The sequence below is a fragment of the Pelmatolapia mariae genome, linkage group LG5 (genome assembly GCF_036321145.2).
Source record: "Pelmatolapia mariae isolate MD_Pm_ZW linkage group LG5, Pm_UMD_F_2, whole genome shotgun sequence".
In the NCBI taxonomy this organism is placed as follows: domain Eukaryota; kingdom Metazoa; phylum Chordata; class Actinopteri; order Cichliformes; family Cichlidae; genus Pelmatolapia; species Pelmatolapia mariae.
Genome location: NC_086231.1, coordinates 37007372 through 37030746, shown reverse-complemented (window position 1 = coordinate 37030746; position 23375 = coordinate 37007372). Strand labels below are relative to the sequence as shown.

The 23375-nt window shown below is 38.6% G+C and overlaps 1 protein-coding gene and 1 long non-coding RNA gene across 3 annotated transcripts in view; one reads left to right on the top strand and one right to left on the bottom strand.

The window, feature by feature from the left end:
* The window catches only part of LOC134628176 (receptor-type tyrosine-protein phosphatase gamma-like), a 470111-nt gene that overhangs the window by 6071 nt on the left and 440665 nt on the right, over nucleotides 1-23375 (bottom strand). For both annotated transcript variants that reach the window (XM_063474903.1, XM_063474904.1), the window contains 3 exons: nucleotides 11656-11764; nucleotides 11087-11136; nucleotides 9025-9784 (listed from right to left, as the gene is read on the bottom strand). In XM_063474903.1, the coding sequence (XP_063330973.1) occupies nucleotides 9025-9784; nucleotides 11087-11136; nucleotides 11656-11764 (919 nt within the window). The remainder of the gene's footprint in view (nucleotides 1-9024; nucleotides 9785-11086; nucleotides 11137-11655; nucleotides 11765-23375) is intronic.
* On the top strand, nucleotides 19630-22726 carry LOC134627302 (uncharacterized). The gene is made up of 3 exons (XR_010093892.1): nucleotides 19630-19654; nucleotides 20406-20484; nucleotides 22698-22726. It is a non-coding gene; the product is annotated as an uncharacterized LOC134627302 (long non-coding RNA).

Sequence of the window (23375 nt, the reverse complement as noted above, 5' to 3'; positions counted from 1 at the left end):
GCCTCATGAGGTTGATCATCTTGGGCACTTGATAGACCTTGATGGCGCCGTTGTAAGGCAGACAGGGTTGTAAGGGCACACAGCATACCAGCTGACACTGTTCACACATATACACACACATACAGTCATAGTTCTTGTTTAGTACTTTGTACAATATTATCAAAAAGGCCAAAAACGTCTCATAGTAACAATTTCTCTTCCACTGGTCCGTCCCCCAAAAAGCAGCACTTTCACACTAAGTATCAAAAAATTTTTAATCACAGAAACCTTTTTCAAGGGACCAAAAGGGTCTTTGAGGTTATTACTGAGTGCATAGATTCCACTGTATCCTACAAAACCATGAAAAATTTTAAAAGAATAATTACATTTTTTAAAAATCACAAAACAAAATAAAACAAACAAACAAAAAAACTACAAACACATGACCAATCAGAATTGTCTGAAGCTGAAAGTCTCTCCACAGGAAAGTTCATGAACTAGTACCATCACTGCTTCAAGAAACCTTTTAGCTGTACTGTCAAATATGTAAGTGTAGTAATAAGCATAAGAATGTCATGTTTAACCTGAATGTCACAAAAATTAATGATCAAGTCAAAATGAGATGTATTTTGTGTGCAGACTGATTTTGTTTGTTTCATTGTTTTACTTCAATGTTTCAACACAGGAAATGAAAATCAGCAGAGTAGACAACAAAGCCACAATAGCTACATGTCGTGTGATCCAGCCACTTTGTCACTTTTTTGTGGTTGAGATAATGTAGTGCCTTTAAATATAGCTGCCCTTTATATATTCACTGAAACACTCCAAACAATATAAATGACCAGTGTGATCTACAGGCTTTCTTTGAATTAGCTGGCCTTACAAAGCCTTAACCAGTTTGAGATAATAACTTTTTCTCTTAATGAAGCACTGTGCATGTACAACAGAGTTTTTTTTAAAAAAGAGCTTAATAATGGATTTCCTCAAAATTGATGTGCTTTGTAAATAGTTGGAACCACCTGGTGGACAAATACTGCAACTGCAATGTTAAGGTTCCCCATCACTGCACAGGCATACCTCAGCAAAGGAAAATAATCCCAAGCTGGAGATCTGAATGTTGCAGTTGCATAACACACCGTTGATGACGACTGTGTGCTGTTATCTTTGTACCAGAATAAAGAGGAAATCCAGAGTAAGAGCAAATCCAGTGTTGCAGTGCCATCCTTTCTACATGGGTCTGTAACATCACATTCACCACTGACTCTCAGAACTACAACAGCCACAGTGGTGCAATGACTCCGTAACGTGAGATCCACTTGACGCAGATCTCCAAACCCAGGTTGCTGTTTAGTGACATGATCTTTCAACTGGGTTCACAGATAGGTGAATCTACTGTGGCCAGACTTATGTCTAGTGGGGCTGTGAGTGACGCTGACCAAAATAATGCTCACTCGCATAACCAGACTTCTCATTCGGGTGGCAACATGAAGACACCCAGTGAGAACACTCAGTTCAGCTTTATTGTAAAATCTGACAGAGAGCCTGTGATTTTCATGGTGATGGTACAGACAAGTACAGTGGCTGAATGGGTTGAACTGATGAAATCATACATCAGGAAACAAAGCCTTGATGAGTCGTTGCAGACGGAGGAGGTGATGGGGAGACTAATGGGGAAGGCGAGGTACTTCAGCAGATCCACTGCCGAGAGCCCCTCTAGCGGTCCCCCGACAGACTGTCCCGAGCAGCCAGGGAAACAGGATGGCTGAGTGACAATGAGGAAGAAACATAGTCTTAAACAGAAGCCCCAGGTACACCACCAACCTGTTCATGTGTCTAACCGCTTTTCCCCACTCTGCGACACACCCGCTGAGGATCAAACTCTGGTAATTGGCGATTCTATTCTGAGACATGAAGCTAGAGACACCAGCAACCATAGTCAATTGTGTTCCAGGGGCCAGAGCAGGCGACAAGCAACACTCACGTTTGATAAAGGTCCATGAGAGTGATACAAGTGACTGTGGTGTGCTTTGGGTCTGTGTGTTAAGCTCCAAGCACAATAAAAATCGAATCAAATTAAATTCTGTGCTGAAGAGTCCATTTGCTATTGAGTGCATTGTATGTGCATTGACTTAGTTCTTGATTAGTGCCTTCTGCTTCTCAGAGAGTGTTTCAGCATCTGGAATAGTATCCTATAAAACTGCTTCACTTGTCCATTCCTTTGGGAATGGTAGAGAATAGTCCTGGATCCAGCAACTCCACAGTAGTTTTTCAGTTGTACAAACAACATGTTTTCAAATTCAACACCCTGTTTATGATGTATTCATGCTGTCATTAAGGATTTTGATTGCAGCTGTATAACCTGTTTTGGAAGTTGTAGCATACACCTGAAGTGTCTAAAATAGTGACAACAAGGATATATTCATAACTGTCTTGCATTTGTTGTGGTGTAGGAAATCACTTGATAGAAGTTTCAGTGGTTAAGTAGTGACAATATTAGTCAGTGGTGCACTGCTGTAATGAGATGGCTTCTTTAGTTTTATGCAGACAGACCATCTTTATTACATAATCATCTACTTCTCGTTGCATATGCGGCCAGTAGAACTGGTAGAACCGCTAATATTCATTAGCCTTGATGGCCCCATTCATCATGTATCTCCTTTAGTTTTGTACTTTTGTGTTTTTCTGGTAAGACCAGCTGTTTTTGGTTGGCTGTTTCTTTGTGCAAGAAGATTCTCATCCATCTTCAATTTGTTGTCTTAGAAGACATATTACCTGTGAGTTGAAGTGCTTTAGTTCTGAACTTGATGGTTTTTCTTGTTTTAGGTTACACCAAATCAGATCACTTCTTTGTTCCTGTTTTATCTGGCTTTTTGTCAGTGGAATGATGGAAACATCTGTGGCCATGGCTGCACAGTTAACTGAGACCATGGACATGACACACTGGATTCATTCTTTCCACTGTCTGTGTAGCTGCTCCAATCACATTACATGTAATTTCCTCCATGAACTCTTTCATCATGTCTACGCCATGCTGGAAAGACTGTCTGCAACCACATTTTCCTTCACATTTTAATCGTGAAGTGAAAATCTGCCAGTTCTGCTACCCATCGTCACCCTGTTGTATTCAGTTTGGCATATAGGTAAGTCGATAATTATAGGTGTACACTGTGAAGAATGGTGCATAATAGAGGTAATCGCAGCATTTTTCTGTGATCACCCATTTGAGAGCTAGAAACTCTGAACGCAAATGGTAATTCTTCTCAGCTGCAGTTAAAGTATGAGAAACGCAAGAAATTGTACAAAGCAACGTTTCACGATGAATGGCTGTGAAAATTTTGGAAAGCCTATAACAGGAGGCTGAGTTAAACAGTCTATCAACTGCTCTACCACTGACTGGTGCATGTCGCTACACTAAACATGTGTACTTGAAGGGACAACTACTGTTGTTTCATTTTATCTGCCACTTTAATCTTTTGTTTCGCTGGGTATCAATGTCTACAGGTCCACTGAGCAGGTCATACAGAGAATTGGTGATTCCATCAAAATCCTGTATTGTTTGTAATAACTTAACAGTCCCAACATTGCTCTTAATTCACCAACAGTACCTGGCTGTTTGTCTTTCAAAGCAGTCATAGCAGTGCTACCTGTGGGGTTTATCCTGCTTCCTTCTGCTGACACAATCCCGCCAAGTTACCCTGCTTCTGCTCTAAACATGATGCACTTCCTTGCTTTTAGTTTGATTCCATTCTCCCTAACTCTTTGCAGCACTGTCGTGACATCCTACAGACTACCAGAGAGGAGTATGATGAGGTGGATTTTTCCAACGACCCTTGAGCTCTGAAGTCCTGCAGGTAGTTTTTCATCTCCTGATACAAGGGCTTTGGTACAGAGAGATAAGTCGGTGTCACTGGCTCGTTATCTTTCATGGAAGTGTTCATTTGCAAGTTCTCAGCACATCCTATGTCATTGTCAGACCTAAAGAATGATTGTGATTCTTCTCTTAACATCTGATTAACAACTTGATAGGTGGATCCTAGTGTTCACTGGTAGGTGTGCCTGGGCATAATGGATTGATGCAGTAGGTATCCAGTCAGTTTTCAATATATTAGCAGGATATATTGATCCAACAGACCGCAAAGTTCCCATAACATTCCTATTTGGCACTATGATGTCATGGTTGGTGGGATTTTGTAAACAATATTTGGTGTCATACTAGCCTTTACTGATAAAAGGGTATCGCAAAACTTCCTTCAGTCCTTCAGGCCACTGTGGGTTCTCATGAATGGTCAATGGACTGATTCTTATATAGCGCTTTTCTACTCTCCCTACTCTCATGAGACTTGAAGATCAGAATGCTATCTTGTTTGAAAGGTGCTTGGTGTTTTGAAACCTGCACAAAATGCTCACATCTCCCACACTTGAAGCAGTGCTGACAATATTCGTAACATTCTTTCACACATGAAAAGCATCTAGAGTGGTGGCATGGTGCTGGAAAATATTTCTGTGGTGCAAATCTTTGTTGAAACTGTGCTGTTCCCCTCACATGCTAATAATAAAACAGCATGAAGTTTCTTTTGCCTTAATGGGGAAAAGCAGCTGGGTTGCAGGTGTTGTCTTTAGAATGGCTTCTCTGATTTTGGAAACTTCAGCCCTCAACTCTTTCAGGAGTACCATCTCAGCACACATTTCTTTTATTTGCTCTTTCTTTGACTGTGTTTCTCTTTTCCACTGGAGAATCACTGGTCTAGACAGTATTTACAGTAGGTACTCATGATGGAGCTGCATGTTTCTTTTCGTCCTGTCTCTCCTTTCCATTCGCAACTGCAATATTCACCTTCTCTGGCAACAGCTCATTTGAAGTATTTGTTTGCAGTAGGTAAAGTTGCAGATCACTTTTAATATTATTATTCTGAAGACCAGTCAGGACAGTATGCATGAAAAGACTCTGGACTAGTGCTGGATCATATTTTAGACTTGATTTAACTTCCTGAGAAGCAAACGGGATTTTCTGCCTCAATTCTGTTGTCTTGATCAAGAAAATTTAGGGAGTCTCTTTACTACTCTAACCCTAAGAGGAGAGTTGTTTGTATAACTCTGTGGCACTTTTCTCACAGTTTCAAAGGTCACTGTTGGTAGAACACTACGCCATCATGGTCTCAAATCATGCATTGCACGGAAGGTTCCCCTGCTCAAGTCATCACATGTCCAGGCCCGTCTGAAGTTTGCCAGTGACCATCTGGATGATCCAGAGGAGGCGTGGGAGAAAGTCATGTGGTCAGACGGGACCAAAATAGAACTTGCTGGTCTAAACTTAACTCGTCGTGTTTTGAGGAGAAAGAAGGAGGAGTTGTATCCCAAGAACACCATCCCTACTGTGAAGCATGGGGGTGGAAACATCATACTTTGGGGGTGCTTTTCTTTGAAGGAGACAGGACCACTGCACGGTATTAAGGAGAGGATGAATGAGGCCATGTATTGTGAGATTTTGAGCAACAACCTTCCCTCAGTCAGAGCATTGAAGATGGGTTGTGGTTGGGTCTTCCAACATTACAATGACCCGAAGCACACAGCCAGGATAACCAAGGAGTGGCTCCGTAAGATGCATATCCAGGTTCTGGAGTGGCCTAGCCAGTCTACAGACCTAAATCCAATAGAAAATCTTTGGAGGGAGCTGAAACTCTGTGTTGCTCAGCGACAGCCCCGAAACCTGACAGATCTAGAGGAGATCTGTGTGGAGAAGTGGGCCAAAATCCCTCCTGCAGTGTGTCCAAACCTGGTCAAGAACTACATGAAACATTGACCTCTGTAATTGTAAACAAAGGTTTCTGTACCATATACTAACATTGGCTTTTCTCAGGTGTTCAAATACTTATGTGCAGCAGTGCTATACAAATAAATTCTTTAAAAATCATACAATGTGATTTCCTGAATTGTTTTTAAAATGCCGTCTCTCACAGTGGGAATACATTGTGAATTTCAGGCCTCTCCATGATTTGTAAGTGGGAGAACTTGCAAAATCGCAGGGTGTTCAAATACTTATGTTCCTCACTGTAACTCCTTAACTGCAGGTCTGGTACTGAGCCCATTTTCAATTTGCCTTTCAAGACTGGAAAATGTGAACCTGTCTTTTTGCTCAGGCTCTACTGTTTGGCCTCATTTATTATAATCGTTGTGCTACATAGAGCCGTTCGGTGGTGTTGGAACAATACATTAAACTGGGGATTCATGCCATTCCTCATTAAGCAATGCATTTCGTCCTCTTTTTCGTGTAGAAGCAGTCTTAATTTCTCTACTGCCCTCTCCATTTGTATATTGCTTATGTCCTTCTGGACATCAAGAAGGTGTGACATACCTTCATCCTTGCGGTTGAAGCTCTGCATGTTCAAGTTGCTTTAAATGTGAGACTAACTGACTGCGTATTTTATTAATCACATAGTTTTTTTCCTGAGATTTGAAGTATATCACATAATTTAATCAGCTGCTCTTCCGTCAGTTGATACAGTGTTTCTTTCATTTTCAGCTGTAGCTTCTCTACTTCAGACTCCAGAGGAGTTAGCACAGGCAATGAAATGAGTGTTTATCAGACTTGATAGATTTTTGCTGCCCCCTAGTGATTACTGTTCACTTCAGGATACAAACACCAATGTCAGTCTAGTAACATCTCTGCTGCTTCGCAGTGCTCCTTTCTGATGCCTGGGTCATCTGGTTTTTTATTACAGCTCAGGCATGGTCCTCAAGCCAAATATCCTAGTGGTGCCTCCAAATGTTGTACTCTTAAACAGGGGAAATAGTAAGGGGCAATGAATGAGACACTGACAGCAGCTCTTGCCTTCACCTGTCTGTATTGAGTATCAGCTACAAAAGATACAACCAAATCCACATTTTCTCTGCATGGATACATCAGTCTCAGGACCATAGTTTCCAAACTAAGTTATTCTTCTTTGCTGTTTCAACTTTCAACAAGTGTCTTCTTAACACACATATTTTACCTGACACATTCAATGACTTTCCACAGTAATGAAATAATACTTTGAGTACGTATGGCTATGGGTATGGCTCTCATGGTTAACTAAAATACAAATCATGGCAGAATAATCATCATACAATATGGCAGGATGATAGCTAAAGCTAGCTTACAAAGCAACAGAGTTAGCCTATATTTTACTCCTTCTCACATCTGTCATTTGTCTAATCTCTACATTGTTATGTGTAACATTGTTTCTCCACTTTCACCGTGGTACTAAGGTGGACTGACCATTAGAACAAGTGGACTGAAAGGTGTGCAGTAAAAGTATGCGGTGCATTTATATTACATTATTACAACAGTATTACATATTCATTCATGTAACTCAGTATTTTCTCAGCATGTTCTTTTTTTATGAAAATGTACCTAATTTTGACTCTTGTATAATGTTAAATGTTTGTCATTTAAATGTCCTTCTAAAAAGTCAAAGTCTGTTTCGCTTTTTCCCTTCAGCCAGTTGTCCCCTCTTTCCTTAAAATGTTTTTTTTTATTTTTCATCTACCTCAGTTGACTCTTTTAAAACCTTCGTCTGACTTTAATATTTTGTTCCTGAACAAAATAACTGAAGAAAATTGTCAGTTAACTGACCAGTTGACCAGTACATCCATCTATTTTATAAGTAGACTGCTACAGTTTGCTACCAACACTTTCTGTGATCTTTATCATTTAATGACCACAGTGCAGTAATAGTTTTGGCAAACGTTTTTAGTAATGTCACCACAAATTGTGACAATGAGTATCTGTTTTGCTTCCTTTTGGATGAAAGCATTGCATTTGACACAGTGACTTGAGAGGCAGCTAACAATTGTAGTTTTAAAAAAAATCAAATCTTAAAATTCTTTTGCTCAAATGTACGTATCTTATTTTTTAAAACTTGAACTTCCTGCACCTAGCACTATAATAGGACTCAGTTAGACACACAGTTTCCCAGACCTCAACTTATTTAAGCTCTACTGACAAATGTTCACATTGGCGTGAGGACACAGATAACTGGATTTTTAACTACAGTTAAACCAGGACGAAACACAACTACGAACTATTAGGGCTAAAGCTACAGGTCAGAAATTTCTTATAAATTGTTTCTGGAGAGTGTTACAAAGTGTTACTTCAGTATTATCAGTGATGCTGACCTCACTTTCCAGGACCATATCTACAATATATAGAACAGTTTTTATCTAAGAAAATTGGAAATGTTAGCACCTTTACCAAAAAAATCTCCCCATGTTGTCATTTGGCCGTACTACTGTCCTGAGTTTTAGTTAAAAATGAAATATCATGAGATTATACCTATGCTCAGATGATTACTGCTTTAGCCTTCAAAAAGAAATATGAAGCAGGTCATGCTTTGCAATTTGATTAACAAGTCGCTAATCCATGAAAATGTAGTATCCCTGAGATCCTTCCTTTGCTTGTGACACATTTCAAAACATCAAAATGTAGATGGTCAAAATGCTCAACTTCAGCCCTCACAGCAGGAGCTCATCAACAAACGGGTATCACAGAGGCCACACACACACACACACACTCATATATATATATAGAGAGAGAGAGGGATAGAGATCGAGTCTAGTTAAGGCGTAGTCACTTGTAAACTTTTGTAAACCTAGCTAGCCTGGGACCTCCATCTTTGACATTCATTGTCCAGTATATCCACTATCCTTCTTCTGCACAAGTCTAAATGATAAATTCCACCTCCAAAATAAAGCAAAAATGGTCAACACACTAATACACAACACACTAATATTCATTTTCAAATAAATACTCAAAATTGTTGTTATGACCAGCTAGCCTATGAAGGAGCTGGACCTTAGAGCCATCCCCACAAACAGTACACAGAAGCCCACAATGCGTTAAATAGCAGCAGCCAACACAAGTTGTAACATGTTTCATAACAAGTAATCTCATGACTAATGTAAAGGGAGATATTAATAGAAAAAACAGAATCTGCTCTTCCGCAAATAGGCGAAACAGCTAATATTCTTATAACCAGTGGTTTGTACATGACCACCTTGTTGACTTACCAGTGTGGTAGGAGAAAGGCCTGTGCTTTTCATCCCTCATTATGCGGTGCCTAAGTGTCACTGACAGGTCCTCGTGGATGGGGACTGCTGCTGTTTGATTGGCTGATTCTGTGGTAAGACTTGGGTAAGAGTGAAGTGGATTGTAAGTATTTGCTTTTAGTTGGTCTTTTCTAACAGGTGGTGGTTTAGTAGGCTCTTTTTCAGTCTGTTCCTTCTCCCGTGCACCAGAGTAAGGCATCTTACCAAATAAATGCTTTGCTGCTATGTTGCTATCCTTCCTCTTTGCCCTGCTTAAACCTCCCGATCCTTTCCTCTCCTTGTCTTTTTTCTCTTCTTCTTCCTTCTCATCATCCGTATCCTCGCCTTCCCTCTCTCTGTCCTCTCCTTGACCTTTGCAGTTTTCTCTGTCCTCACTCCCAGCTTCATTATTATCCTTAACTGCTGCACTGACAACAGCAGGCATGTCTTTCATCTGCTCACTGGCTTTGGTAGCCTGGTGGTGAGAGGTGGGATTGTGGTTGGGTGCTCTGCTTGGCCAAATGTAGCTGGGAAAAGAGGAAATGACACCACCACTGAAGCCCAGGCCAGCCAGTAAAGTGCTGGTCAGAACAGATGCCACAGTTGCTTGACTACCACTGGAGGATGGACCAATGCCTGTTGCCATAGAGACAAATGAGAAGGGGATACCAGATGAAGTCCAAGTTGATGAGCCAGAGGAAATGGGAGCCATATCAGCCGAGGAGGCTGGAGACAGTGTTGGCTGAGAAAGGAAAAAAAATGTAGTTAATACAAAGACACATCATCAGTCATCCCATGAACTCACTGAGCTTTGACATTATAATGAAGAAAATTACAACTAATGTAAAATGTAAGATTTCAGTCACCTTGTTTATTCCATTTATTTGTTTTACCAAATCTGATTCAAATTTAGTAGATGAATTTAGAATTTAGTAGAGGAAAATTCACTATGCTGAACTGCTCGAATTTTACATCTTTATTACCAAAAATAATAAAGAATCAAGCCTAGATCTTAAAGGGCTCAATGAAACTGATTGCCAGCAGGTATATCAAGTAGTTTCACAATACATTGCTGGAGAATACTGTGCTTGTTTCACGCTCTACATTTTTATTCTGGAACTCTGCTAAAGTAGCAAAATATGAATAAAAAATTATTTTTATTCATATTTTTTTTTATCTTATACAGAGTAGAAACTGCAAATTCTCAAATACAACCATATACATCAGAGTACTACGTTGTATCATAATAATGAGAGTGTACAGCATGAGCATCATGTGCAACAAAGATTATGACAGGACATCTCTGTGTGGAAGAAAAATGAAGTTTACCATCTGCTTGTAAAACATGATGGCAGGGTTTTAGTATTTCAATAATAATATCATAAATCCTTTTCGGGTAACACACATTACATACATTACATACCTGTCTGACATACATTTACCTGATTATAAGTTAAATTATTTGATTATATATGCATAATCAGAACTATCAAGATTAAAGGGTCACACTGAGCTTTAAAACTAGAAAACGTCAAAATATGTTTCAATTTTTAAGGGTCATTAGAAATGGGCAAAGATTTAAAAACCTTTGAAGAAAAAAAACTGACATTAGAACTTTGAGGCCTGAAGGTGTCACATATTAAAATGATGTGAGATCAGTCACATGAAAAACAGAACATTAACACCGTTAACCTCTTAATCGCTTTCATCAAGAATTCTTTGATTTGTGTAAAATGTGAAATTTATCTGAACTGTGGTCAATAATTTACCAGTGACTATTTACAAACAACAATTAATTCTAGGTAAATTCATACCCTTTTAAATAATTGTATGGAATGAAGCAAGAAAGAGAGAATGCAGTCACAGTTTGGTCGTTTCTGAAAGTTTGGTTGCATAAATAAACTAAAATAAAATCTCTTCATCCCATTGCATATGAACTTAATTTTTCCTGACTCTAATGCTTATTGAGACACTGATGTTCATATGAGAGATGCTCACACAGAATCAAAAGTCAATAGTGTTGATTCACATCCATTATCCTTACCATTCCAGTTTTTACAATCCTCGTCCCTTCAAAGATCCTGGTAGTGTTCGCTAAAACAAGAGAAAGAAAAAATAGTATCTACAGTGAAACGCAGGACTGAGGAACACTTAAACAGATGTTTGCAAACTAGTTTGAGTGCACTATAAGCTCATTAACCACTTCATGAAACAATATAAATGTAAGTCACTGAATACTTAATAAGGAAGCCAATTAACTGGATGTAATTAAATTGAATTATTACATTGTACATCATTTCAGTTGTCTGTCCTTTAGTCTGCAGCTACTGATACATCACTAGCTTACATTAATAACCTTAATATGAATGACTAAAATATTATGATCAAAGGAATAAGTAATAATACATTTTGAAATACATTATAAATGGCTTATACACCAACAATATGCAGGCTGATGCAAATACTGATAGTAAGGAAGACATTGGAGAAGAGAATGTGTCAGGAATTCGTAAGCACTTAGAGTGTGTGTGTGTGTGTGTGTGTGTGTGTGTGTGTGTGTGTGTGTGTGTGTGTGTGTGTGTGTGTGTGTGTGTGTGTGTGAGCACGTACTACCTCTAAAAAGCATACTCTGGCTGAAGTCACTGCGCATGTCATTCGTGCAGACAGCCTGGACTCGAAAGAGGTAGAGCACATCGGGGGAGACAGGAGAAATGATGGCCTCCTGGACGACAACACAAATTGCAGCAAGAAAATCGGTAAGGTTGGCATGGTGAGTTATGTCAATCAGAAATCTTTATGACTGCCTCCAAGTAAATGACAGTAGGTAGCATATGTTAGCAGAGTGGGAACAAAACTAAACATTTGTAAACCTGAAATGCCTTTTTCTATGATATTTAGTTAATTCCAGAAATGTGAATTAAAGTGGTCACTTTTCGTATGGAAAAGTTTGTTTTTTTAAATATTTGCCTGCTTTTTCTAAAATTACTATTTTAAAATATGAATGGTATATAATAATAATGGTATATAATATAATTATGACTGATGGCTGTTCGTTGGAATGTAGCCTGAATGCATTTCATAAATGTAAGGGGGGTGGACAGAAAAACTTTTGCCAGTTCAAACAGGATCTGAACCATTTAAGGGCAGTTCCTTTGATACCCACACAGCTCTCCAGTCGAGACACTAGAATACCTCGATCCACTGTATCAAATGCAGCGCTCAGGTCTAAAAGTACTGAAATGGCAGAGGTCACCTGAGTGAGCAATTAGTAGAAGATCATTAAAAACCTTTTTTTTTTTTTTTTTTTTTTTAAAAACATTAAAAGCACAGTTTTAGTGCTACGTAGCACTCTGGCATCTAACTGAAATGTTTCAGAGATGCCATTTTTCCCAGAAAAGCCTGGAGCTGAAGGAAGACAATTCTTCTCCAGGACCTTGACAAAGTGAATGAAAACAGCAGAAATCTGGGGGATCAGAAGGATCATAAGCTGGAGGAGTGATATGAGACCTGATAGCAGCAACCTTATTGACTACCAAAGCTTACTGACTGCAAAAAGCTTTTCACAAGTAGCTGGAGACTCTGGAAAGTGTGTGATGGGTGAGGGGTTAATAACAGAATTATTTGTATTAAATAAGACAAGGTGTCTGTGACAGCTATTAGAGATGATGTCTGGTAAATACTTAGTTTTATGATAAAGAAACATATCAAAGGAGAACTGAAGTTCCATTTTCTTTCAGCTTTTCTGCAGATCCTTCTGGGAGCCCCAGTGACACCCAGGGATCTGTTTTAGGTCTAACACAGTTTTTAAAGAAGCAACAGTGTCAAGAGCATTAGCACAAGTGGCGCTGAACAAAGTGTGCAGATGATCAGCATTCAGCTTAAGGGACTAATTGTCCAAAGGGCACCAATATTATGATAAATAGCAGAAAAACTGCAATTGCAGAAGTGATGATGCAGACATCGTGTAAAAGTAAAAGAGGTTTAACTGGTCAATATGCCGCAGAAATTTCAATTATAACAGGCATGTCATCAGAAAAATTTAAATTGCAAATCTGAATATCACATAATTGCAGACCACAAGAAAGATCAAAATCAAATTTATGTCCACACTCATGGGTGGGACCCCTGACAGATTCAGGAAGTCTTTCACAAGAGACTTAGTGCAGCAGCAAACATGAATGTTACACTCCCCAACAATAAGAACACTGTCAAATGTTGGTAAAATCCCAGATTAAAAGCCTGAGTTAGAAGTGACGAGTTCAGAGAATAGGCTTAACTAGTAAATCATCTTTATTCTTAACCAAATTCTTAACCCTATAATAATCCAAGTATAAGTGTGATTAATATGTTAAATTACAAATGTAGTTTGAGTAGTGAAAATGACTGGTCTAATGTCTGAATTTTGTGTGTTAGTTCTAATATACTGTGTTCATTAATCATCATTTCCTTATATATATATATACCCAAACTGTTAGGTTTTGTTGCCTCCAAAGAATTCATTTAAAAACCATTTGGACCTGTTTAGGCTACAACAACTGATCCTGTTGTTTCAAAGTACCTTGTATCATCCCATTAGAAACCTTCAGTATGAGCTTCAGTATGAGTATAATCTATTACTAACGCTAATATTCTGAAAATGAATTTACGGACACGTGAATAATATAGCTCCCATTTATATATTTCTAAATCCTCAAACTATCTGATTATGTCCTGATTTACATGAAACTACAACAAACTCTGAAACACCCTTCTTTTGCTGTCTTTTCCCTCTTCAACAGCATCCGTGGCTGGTTAGTATTCACACAGGGTGGATGTAGAACAGCAACAACATGGGGCTGTCATTGGGTTCAATGGGGATTCTCCATTAACTATGACAAGACTATGACCACCTTTCCCCTGCATCTCTTGCCATAGCAGATTTTCCTTTTAAAAGTCAATGATGCTTCCACAGCCAGGGGGCACTCTGATCCCTTCTTTGCTCTCTTCTGGTTTTCCCACAGAGCGACTCACCCAAGGTCATGCTTTCTGCTGGCAGTGCTATATCCCCTCCAGCTTAACATTAGTATTCTGCTGGCTGACTGGCAACCCAAATGTAAGAGAATGAAACCTCCTACCTATTCCACAGCCTTCTCTCCTATCTCATTTTGAAAAGACCGTTTGTAATTGAACTGATGTAGGATGTGGTTTTTTTTTTTTTTTTTTTAATAGATTAAATCTTCTCTCTCTCTCTCGCTTTCTCGCTACATGTGTGTTTTGGGATGGAATGAGTGTAATTTGATTCAAAAACTTTTGTGGACACAAATTAATAAAAACTTCTCGCTGACCAGTTTTTTTTATAAGTGACAACAGCTGCATGTGTGAGGACAGCTGTGGCATGCCTAAATTAATAAATAAATGAATAAAATTAGAAAATTATATTATATTATATTGTAAATTATATATATTTTAAATGATACAATCAAGGTCGTTTTTTACGTGTCAAAACCAGTTCTTAGATGTCCCAGCAATGATATTTTTGAGAGCAGAAAATGCTTTTGTTAAAACTTACAGTTACAGCCAATAAAGTTCACAATGTAATTAGAAACATAATTTCATCATGTCATTTGGGCTGTGCCATCTGTACACATGAAAAAATGCTAGACAGCTAAAATACTTTAAAATCCCCGGAGCAACAAAGCAGTAACATCACTGTATTTGGGTGAAGGCTGTGCTGTTGTTATCAGCAGGACAGGAAGTAGGGAAAGCAGGATCATGAAACGCAAGACTGGAGTACAAACACTGAAGTAAAGAGGCAAAATAGAACCAAGAGGATCATAAGTAAAAGGGAAAATAGCAGTCAGAAAAATATAAGTATATTTTGTGAAATAATATGATCAGTTAACTGTTGGCTATCAAGCACAGTAGTTTATTTTTAAGGCGTAATTAAACCATCAAAAACATGAAGAAGACAAAGTTTTTTAAGTTGTTCTAGTTTTTGATTTCCACACTACTACTGCTGCTTTCACTATGTCCACAACAGAGGTGGGAAGTAATCAAGTACAAATACTTTGTTACTTTACTTCAGTAGAATTTTCAGGTATCTGTACATTACTTAAGTGGTTATTTTTCTGACAACTTTTTACTTTTACTGCCTACGTTTTTAAACAAATATCTGTACAGTTGTAAGTTGCAGTTGATGCACTTCAGTATCTAAAAAAAAAATCATCAAACACAAACTGTTTGTGTCTACAGTTTGTCACACAGTGTGTTGTGCTAGTTACAGGTATGGCTCTTTCTCACAGGGAGAGAAAAGAAAAAAGGACAGGAAAGGAAAGGAAGAAGGTAGATGTCTCCAGCTTGGGAGGGGGTGAAACTGCAGATCACCCCCAAGCCCTGGATGGACACATAATAAAATATAAAATAATAATTTGTGTATATTAGTAGTATAGTAGTATAGTAGTATATTCTAATATACTAATAAATATTATAATGTACTATTGCTGTTATAAAAAAATAACATTAATAATATTAATATTAAATAATAAGAGGCACCTCAGTCAGTTATGATGTGAGGTGGATAATTGTTAAAAGTAGTCTGATTCAAGCTTAAGGTTTGCTCAAATTCAGTACAATGATATATGAGTTGAAGAAAATAAGGAAAATACCTAATCTAATCAAGTGCATAGAGACACTTGACCTGCTTGTAAACCTGTCATCCTAGATGAGACTTTATTGAGATGGAGAGCAAACCTGTACTAACCACTAATAAGCCAAACCCTGTATACAACAGCTGAAGCTACAGGTTTGAGAAGCTGAATTACATATGTGGACACTACTAAGCTAATGAGCAAGCTACACAGCAAGTTTTTTTTTTCATTTGTTTTTCAGAGCAGAAGCTGAATGATATTAAAAGCTCACATATGTGGCTGCTGAGATCAGTTTTTTCCTCACACTTCTGCTTTGTTTCTGACAGCAGCTTTTTCTTTTCTTTTGTGTCCTGACTCATGTGTGTTTGTTGGTTTGAAAAACAAATTTGTGATCATACTTGTGGATCACAGTGACACATAATGATTAGGCATATGATTTACTAATGTCTAGTTTTAAACCTGTGAGCAATGCATCCACATAGAGATTAGAAGCCTGGTGCATGATGTATATGAAGCTGCTATAGGAAGAATGGAACCTTGTGGGAAGCGTTCACATAAAGAAGTTTTTTTTAAAAAAAAAAGGCAAAGGAAAAAAAAAACAAAACAAAACAAAAACAAATCCTAACTTAGCAGTTTGAAATATGTGAAATGTGTGAGTTCTTTGAAAAAATAGAAATGACCTAAATGCCTTAAGTCAAAATGTAGTCTTGCATCTACAAAGAAAAGAAATCAGAGGAAGCATTTAGTAACTTGAAAATAGCCTTTCTACTTACATGTAGATGGAGGTGCAGGTTACATAAAAGCAGTTTTAACACAGGCATTTGGTGAAAAACAACGTCCGCTTGCATTTTACTCCTGCAAATTAGACTCTGTTGTGTCAGGCCTGTGCAGCTGCAGCAGAGGCAGTAAAAAAGTCAGCTGACATTGTTTTAGGCCACACTTTGATCATCCAAGTACCCCACGCAGTGACTTCAATTTACACTTATTGTCGCTATATGGAAAGTTCGACAGAGAGTTCGATTAGTCTGCAAAAACTAACTAATGCAAAAACAGGAAATATGTGTGCCTGTGGTGTGTCTGTGACAGGAAATCGTGTGTGTGTAACAGGAACTACATGCCCATAAAAGGAGCTGTCTGTGTCTAAGAAGTAGACAGAGAGACGCACAGAAAGTCAGTATGTTTTTTTTTTTGTTTTTTTTAGCAGTGCATCGTTTTGCATTTGGCAGCATAGAGGAATGATTAAATTTACTGGAAACCCAGTACAACATGGAGATATTCTAAAGACACTATTAGAAGTGATTACATTGCCAAAACAGTTAGCATTGTGTAAATGTGCTGCACATCAGAAAGATAAATCCGAAATAACTAAAGGTAACAACTTTGCAGATCAAGCAGCTAAGTTAGCCGAACAACAAACTGTAGACGCATTAATGTCTGCATCCATTATGCAAATATGAACAAAGAGCAGCGCCAACTACAGAACAGAAGACATGGTTAAAGTGTGGAGCACAACTATAATATGATTTGATGTTGTGAAGGTAAACCGATACTCCCCAAGTCCCTGTGCAGAACAGCAGCATTAGTGACACACGGGGTGACCCATGTGTCCTCAGGGCGGATAGTCCAGGTCCTTAATACACACTTTTATACTCTAGTGATTATAGATTTCTTCACAAAATGGCCAGAGATTTATCTAGTGTAAAAAGCAGATGCAATCTCAGTTGCAAAAAGTGACCCTTAGAAAAATCTGTCGGAGAGAAAGCTCTGGCAGAATGGATGGCAAAACTACTAGAAAATAAGGATATTGTTTTGAACAATAAACTGCCGTAAGACTCTTCTCCAGTCTCTTGCAGGTTGAAACCGAGTGTTATTGACAACACCCATAGCCTGTAAAATTGCAGAGAGACCATCTTGGATACATCAGAGCCACTGCAAAAAGGTTGAGGTCCTCTGTTTCTTAAGCAGCAAGTGGTTCTTCATTGTTTGGCTAACTGCACTGATAAATGAGAACAGTGTGGACGAGACACTGTTTGAATCAGCAGACCGACAAGCTGGAGTCTGACACTCCTACGCAACGATTCTGTCAGAAGCCTCAAAACAGCTACTCTTGATTGAATAGACGGTTCCCTCAGAAGACTGCATAGAGGAGAGGATTGAGAGGAAGCTGGCCAAATACCAGGGTCTTCTAAAGGACTGAAACGGATGCCACTGCTTGGCATGAGTGAGCCATTTAGAAGAATAGCCATCTAAACTGCAACAGAGGCAGCAGAGGGACCTTCCAGGTGGCTATAGACTACGAGAGGTGATCCCTGGTGCAGTGCTGCTGGGATACAAGTAGAGGCCTGATCAACCCTGGCTAGGTCACCTGGGTTAGAGTGTGGTGGTGTGAGACATGAAACACCCACTGAACCCAGGATACAACACTGATGATGCGTCACAGCACATCCATTCATCTTCTGAAACTGTAAAATAAATGGATAAAATTTAGTTTGAGCATTCAGACATTTTGCACTGCAAATCCCTAAAAGTGTTCCCAGTAATCAGTTCTTCATTCATCCATTTCAATATCGATAAATAGATACAATTTAAAATAAAATAAAATATTCTTGCACACAGACTTTGTGGCGGGGCGTGGTCTGCGGCGCAGCTGCGAGGGAGGCGGACGCACCTGGACAGCATCCCGAATCACGCCTCACCGGCTTTAAAGTCTGTATTAGGTCCTGAGTTTGTGTTGTTGTTTGTGTGTGTGTTCAGCTGTGAGCTGAAAAGCTGCAGCCATGTTTGTAACAGCAACCGCAAATAAAAGAAGTGTGCTGAAAAGCACGAAAACATTGTGGGGTCTGCCGTGGCTTTATTACACATTTTCTCAAAGCTCCAAAACCAGATGGTATATCTGAAACTGCACAGTAAATATGGCTGCGCTAAATCAACACTGTAAGAAATGTACAAAAAAATTACAGTTAATAACTGTAAAATGGCAACGGTAAATTACCATTAAATCAAAAAGAGTAATTGATTGTAATATGGACATTACATTTCTGTAAATTGAAAAACGGTGATTTGCCTTTATTTTTACACTCCTAATATGTTGAAAATATATTAATGTACTGTAATATGGCCCATTGTATTTGAAAACAACAGGAAAAATCTGTAACATTATTTACAATTAATCACCCTACAATTTACATAATAACTCTGTATGAATGACAATCTTTCCTGCTTTTTTCATTTGAATTTACAATTTACAACTGTATATTAATTACCTAAAACATACCGTACTTTTAATTTTAACAAAATGTGAAAACATTGTTAGAATTAATGTGAAAATTACAGTGAAATGTTTTTAATATCAACAACCTCAGGCTGTTTGATAAAACAGTATATGTTAACAGTACATACAAACAATTACTACTAATAAAAAAAAGGATAGTTCTTTAAGTTCTAGAGTCTCACCAAGTATAACACAGTTACAATAAAAAAAAAAAAATTGTGTTATAGGGAGGTTTAAATCATGGATTTGCCACTGAACACAGTCCGTGTTCAATCTGTTTGAGTGTGATACCACCTTCTGAAATTAAAATTAATTGATCAAAATGAAATACAAAAAAATAATGAAATAATGTTAATAAATCGGTGTAGTTTGCAAGGTCAAGAGCAGTCAACGAATGTATTATAAAAGCTGTAACAATCAGTTTCTTTAAAAGTCCATGCACGTTTGGGAGAAAATGCATCACGTGTCTAAACCGTCACCTATATATATATATATATATATATGTATATAAAACTTAGACTCCAGTCCTCAAACTTAGACTTTGAGGTACTCTAACAGCAGAGGGCACCAATGCTCCTTGGAAGCGCCAAATATTTAAAACCAAACCAACGAAGAAGAAGATAGCGCCACTTCTAACGGTCCAGACCTGGTCCAGACAGACTCCTGCTCAGCAAGGGAGCCCAGCAACGCCGAACCAACAACCTTCTCTTTCAATGTAAGTATATCATTAGACTTGAAACGTATATCAGCTGTAACCATAGTTCGCTTAGTTTTCTTGCTGCATTGAAAGCGTTGCTCTGTTACAGGCTTTGCCTTCAGTCCTGTTTAATTTTCTGGAAAGTTCATCCTAATGCAGCAGGTTGAAGATTTTAGCTAGCTTTACTGTGGAACAAACGCCAGTTTAATTTACCAAAAGCAGCTAAAGACAATGTTCCTTTTTGATTTCTGTGCCAAGTCAGTGAAGTCACTGAGGGGTTATGTATTTCATTGTGACCTGCTTCTGCCATCCTGACCATTGTAGAGGAAATTAAAAAAAAATATGAGTTGGGTCAGTCATATACTCTGAATAAGCTCACTACACTTCTTAAAACTAAAACAACATTATCTGATGAGGGTATTTCCAAGCTTTGTGAGGCGGTCAAGGGATCCAGAAATGTGTAACAGGTGACCAATCAGCTGAGTCTTCATCAGATGTACTGTGTGACATTAGTGATGGTCAGATATTCAAAAGTAGTAATTTTTTTTTTTTAACCAAAATCCATTATGTTTGAAACTACTGCTATAGCAAAATGCCTTTGAAGTTGTTCATCCTTTAGGTTATGGAAATAAATAGATAAAACTATAGTTAAAGGAACCTTGTTTTGCATGCTGGAGATAATTTGGGCTCACTTTGCACTGGTGGCTTCTGCTTTAGTCGTACACAACATTTCTGTAGATACTGTTTAATGACGCAATCTGTTTTTCAGGGTGGTGATCCAAATCAGTGTGGAGCAGAATGCACCATAGAGATGTACAACTCTCCTGTTGAACACCTCAAGACTGAAGGTACACCAGATATAGAAGGAGTAAAGTTTGAGTCAGTTTTCAACTGTTTAAAATATTTTCACATCTGTCAGCCAGGTTTGCCATTTTGATTAGGACACAAGATTTTATGGCATTTTGTCATATGATGTTGCGCTGTTTCTTAAATTTTTTGTGAATAAAAAAGAATGGTTCACCTACTCCATTCTGAATTGGAGCATCAAACAGTTTAAATACTCTGACTCTGATACCTCTTCAAAGCCGTGTGAGAGATCAGTCCTCAAACAAACTCTCAAACCAGTTAATATAAAACTGGAACTTTTTAAGGCTGTTGCCTCTCATGATTGATGACGTGGTGGAATGGAAGATGGAAGCAGATGATTTTTACCCCACTGCATGCAATCGCGCATGTGTACAGTCCTTTAGCTAGCCACTGCTGGCATGTGATGCGCAGCAGCAGAAGAAAAGGACCTGTGAGGCTCAGTAACAGAGATTTTATTAGAAAACTACAGACGTTTTGCGCTGAAAAATATAATTTTTTTCCCAGTGCATCATGATAACTTCATTTCAGTTTGTTTCTTTTCATCAACAAATAAAGGAGGTTACATATAAGCTACTTTTTTATAGCTCAAAACTTGTCTGAACACAAACTGCACTTTTTGGTCCACTGTGATGTATGTGGCTGAAGAAAACAAATTGCTGTTATTTTTAGGTTGTACAGTCCTGATCAAAAGTTTTAGACCATTTGAAAAATGGCAAAAAATCATATTTTGCATGGTCGGATCTTAAGAAGGTTCCAAGTACAGCTTCAACATGCAACAAGAAGAAATAGGAGTGAGGCAAAACATTTTTTGAGTATGCAATTTGTTAAAAACAACGCTTAAACTGAAACAGGCTGTTTTACAGCTGATCAAAAGTTTAGGACCACACCTCCAGAAAACATGGGTAAACCCCCAAAACAGAAAGTTCCAAACTTGAACTCAGTAATTAATTGGTCCGCTGTTCTTGTTGATCACTTCATGCAAGCGTTTCCATGAGGTGAGTGGGAACATTTCTCCAAGTGGTGAAGAGGGCCACACGAAGGGTGTCTACTGTCTGGAACTGTTGTCCATTCATAGTTGGATTTAGATCAGGGAAAGACGCAGGATGGTCCAAAAGAGTGATGTTATTCTCCTGGAAGAAGTCCTTTGTCCTGTGGGCATTGTGTACTGTAGCGTTGTCCTGTTGAAAAACCCAGTCGTTACCACACAGATGAGGGCCCTAAGCCATCACGGATGCTCTCTGCAACATCTGGACATAGCCAGCAGCCTTTTGACACCCCTGCACCTCCTGAAGCTTCATTGTTCCACTGAAGGAAAAAGCATCTTCCCAATCATTGTGGCACCCACTCGTCTGTAGGGCAAAGAAAACATCTCAGGTGGGATCTGCTTGTCATGCCAGTAAGGTTGGAACCCATCAGGACCATCAAGGTTGCATTTTTTTTACAGGATAAAAAAAGGTTATATTTTTTTCTCATCAGAGAACTAGTTTTTGAAGCCCTTCAGTCTCAGATGCCATTTGATGATTATTATGGTGCAATGGGCACCACTAATGGCCTTAACTCAGGTTGAGGATTTTTTAGGTCTTCCACTTCACGTTTTTGTTCCATAACACCCAGGATTATTTAAGAAATGACCGTCTTAACTGCGTCCCACCTCAGCAGCGATGGCACGCTGTGAGAGACCCTACTTATGCAGTTCAACAAACCGACCATGTTCAACAAGGAAAGTTTTTTTGCTTTTGCCATCAGAACATCCTGACAGTCTGACTACCTGACAGAAAACGACAATGAATCCACAGTTTTGCACAGATTTGGCCTTTTAAAGGCATTTGGTCCTAAACATTTGATCAGCTGTAAAACAGCCTGTCCCAGTTTAAGTTTGTGAAATGAAAGTTAAATGTTTTGTCTCACTCCCATTTCTGCTTGTTGCATGTTGTTGGAACCTTGTTAAGATCCAACCATGCAAAAGATGATTTTTCTTTTTGCCATTTTTCAAGTGGTCTTAAACTTTTGATTGGGACTGTATTTAATAATTGATTAGTTTCTTCTGAATGGATTAAGAATGCTTTTTTCCCCACAATGCATCACAATTGTAAATCATTATACGATTAATTGTGTCAGCTCTATTAGATGTAAGATTGTATATTTGCTTTTGAAATGGGCAGTTTGCTTTATTGTGCTTTGTATTTGCTTTCAGACTGCAAGGAAAGAACGCTAATCTACACCAAGCATCTGAAGAACAACAAGCAAGTCCTCCAGCACATTGAATCCAAAACCTGTTCCAGTTCCTCAGACACCATCAGAGACTGTTTTGAAAGCCCTCTACTATCAATCTGGATAAAAAGAAACTTTGGCAACCACTGCAAGTATCAAGTGTTTTAAATTTTGTTTGACTGTTTATTATGTACTTATTTGTTATTGGTTGTATTAAGTTTGATATTAATTAGATTAGTGCCTTTTTAGTCATTAATTTGATTATTAAGTATTAATTGTTTAGGGCAGCATGGTGGTTAGCACTGTTGCTGCACAGCAAGGAGGTTCTGAGTTCAATTCCACCATCAGGCCGGGGTCTTTCTGTGTGGAGTTTGCATGTTCTCCCCATGTTTGCGTGGGTTCCCTCCGAGTACTCTGGCTTCCTCCCACCGTCCAAAGACATGGAGTTTGTGGGGATAGGTTAATTGATTAATCCAAATTGCCCATAGGTGTAAATGTGAGTGCGAATGGTTGTCTGTCCCTGTGTGTTAGCCCTGTGACAGACTGGCGACTTGTCCAGGGTGTACCCCGCCTCTCGCCCTATGAAAGCTGGGATAGGCTCCAGCGCCGCGACCCTGAAAAAGGATAAGTGGAAGCGAATGGATGGATGGATGTTAACTGT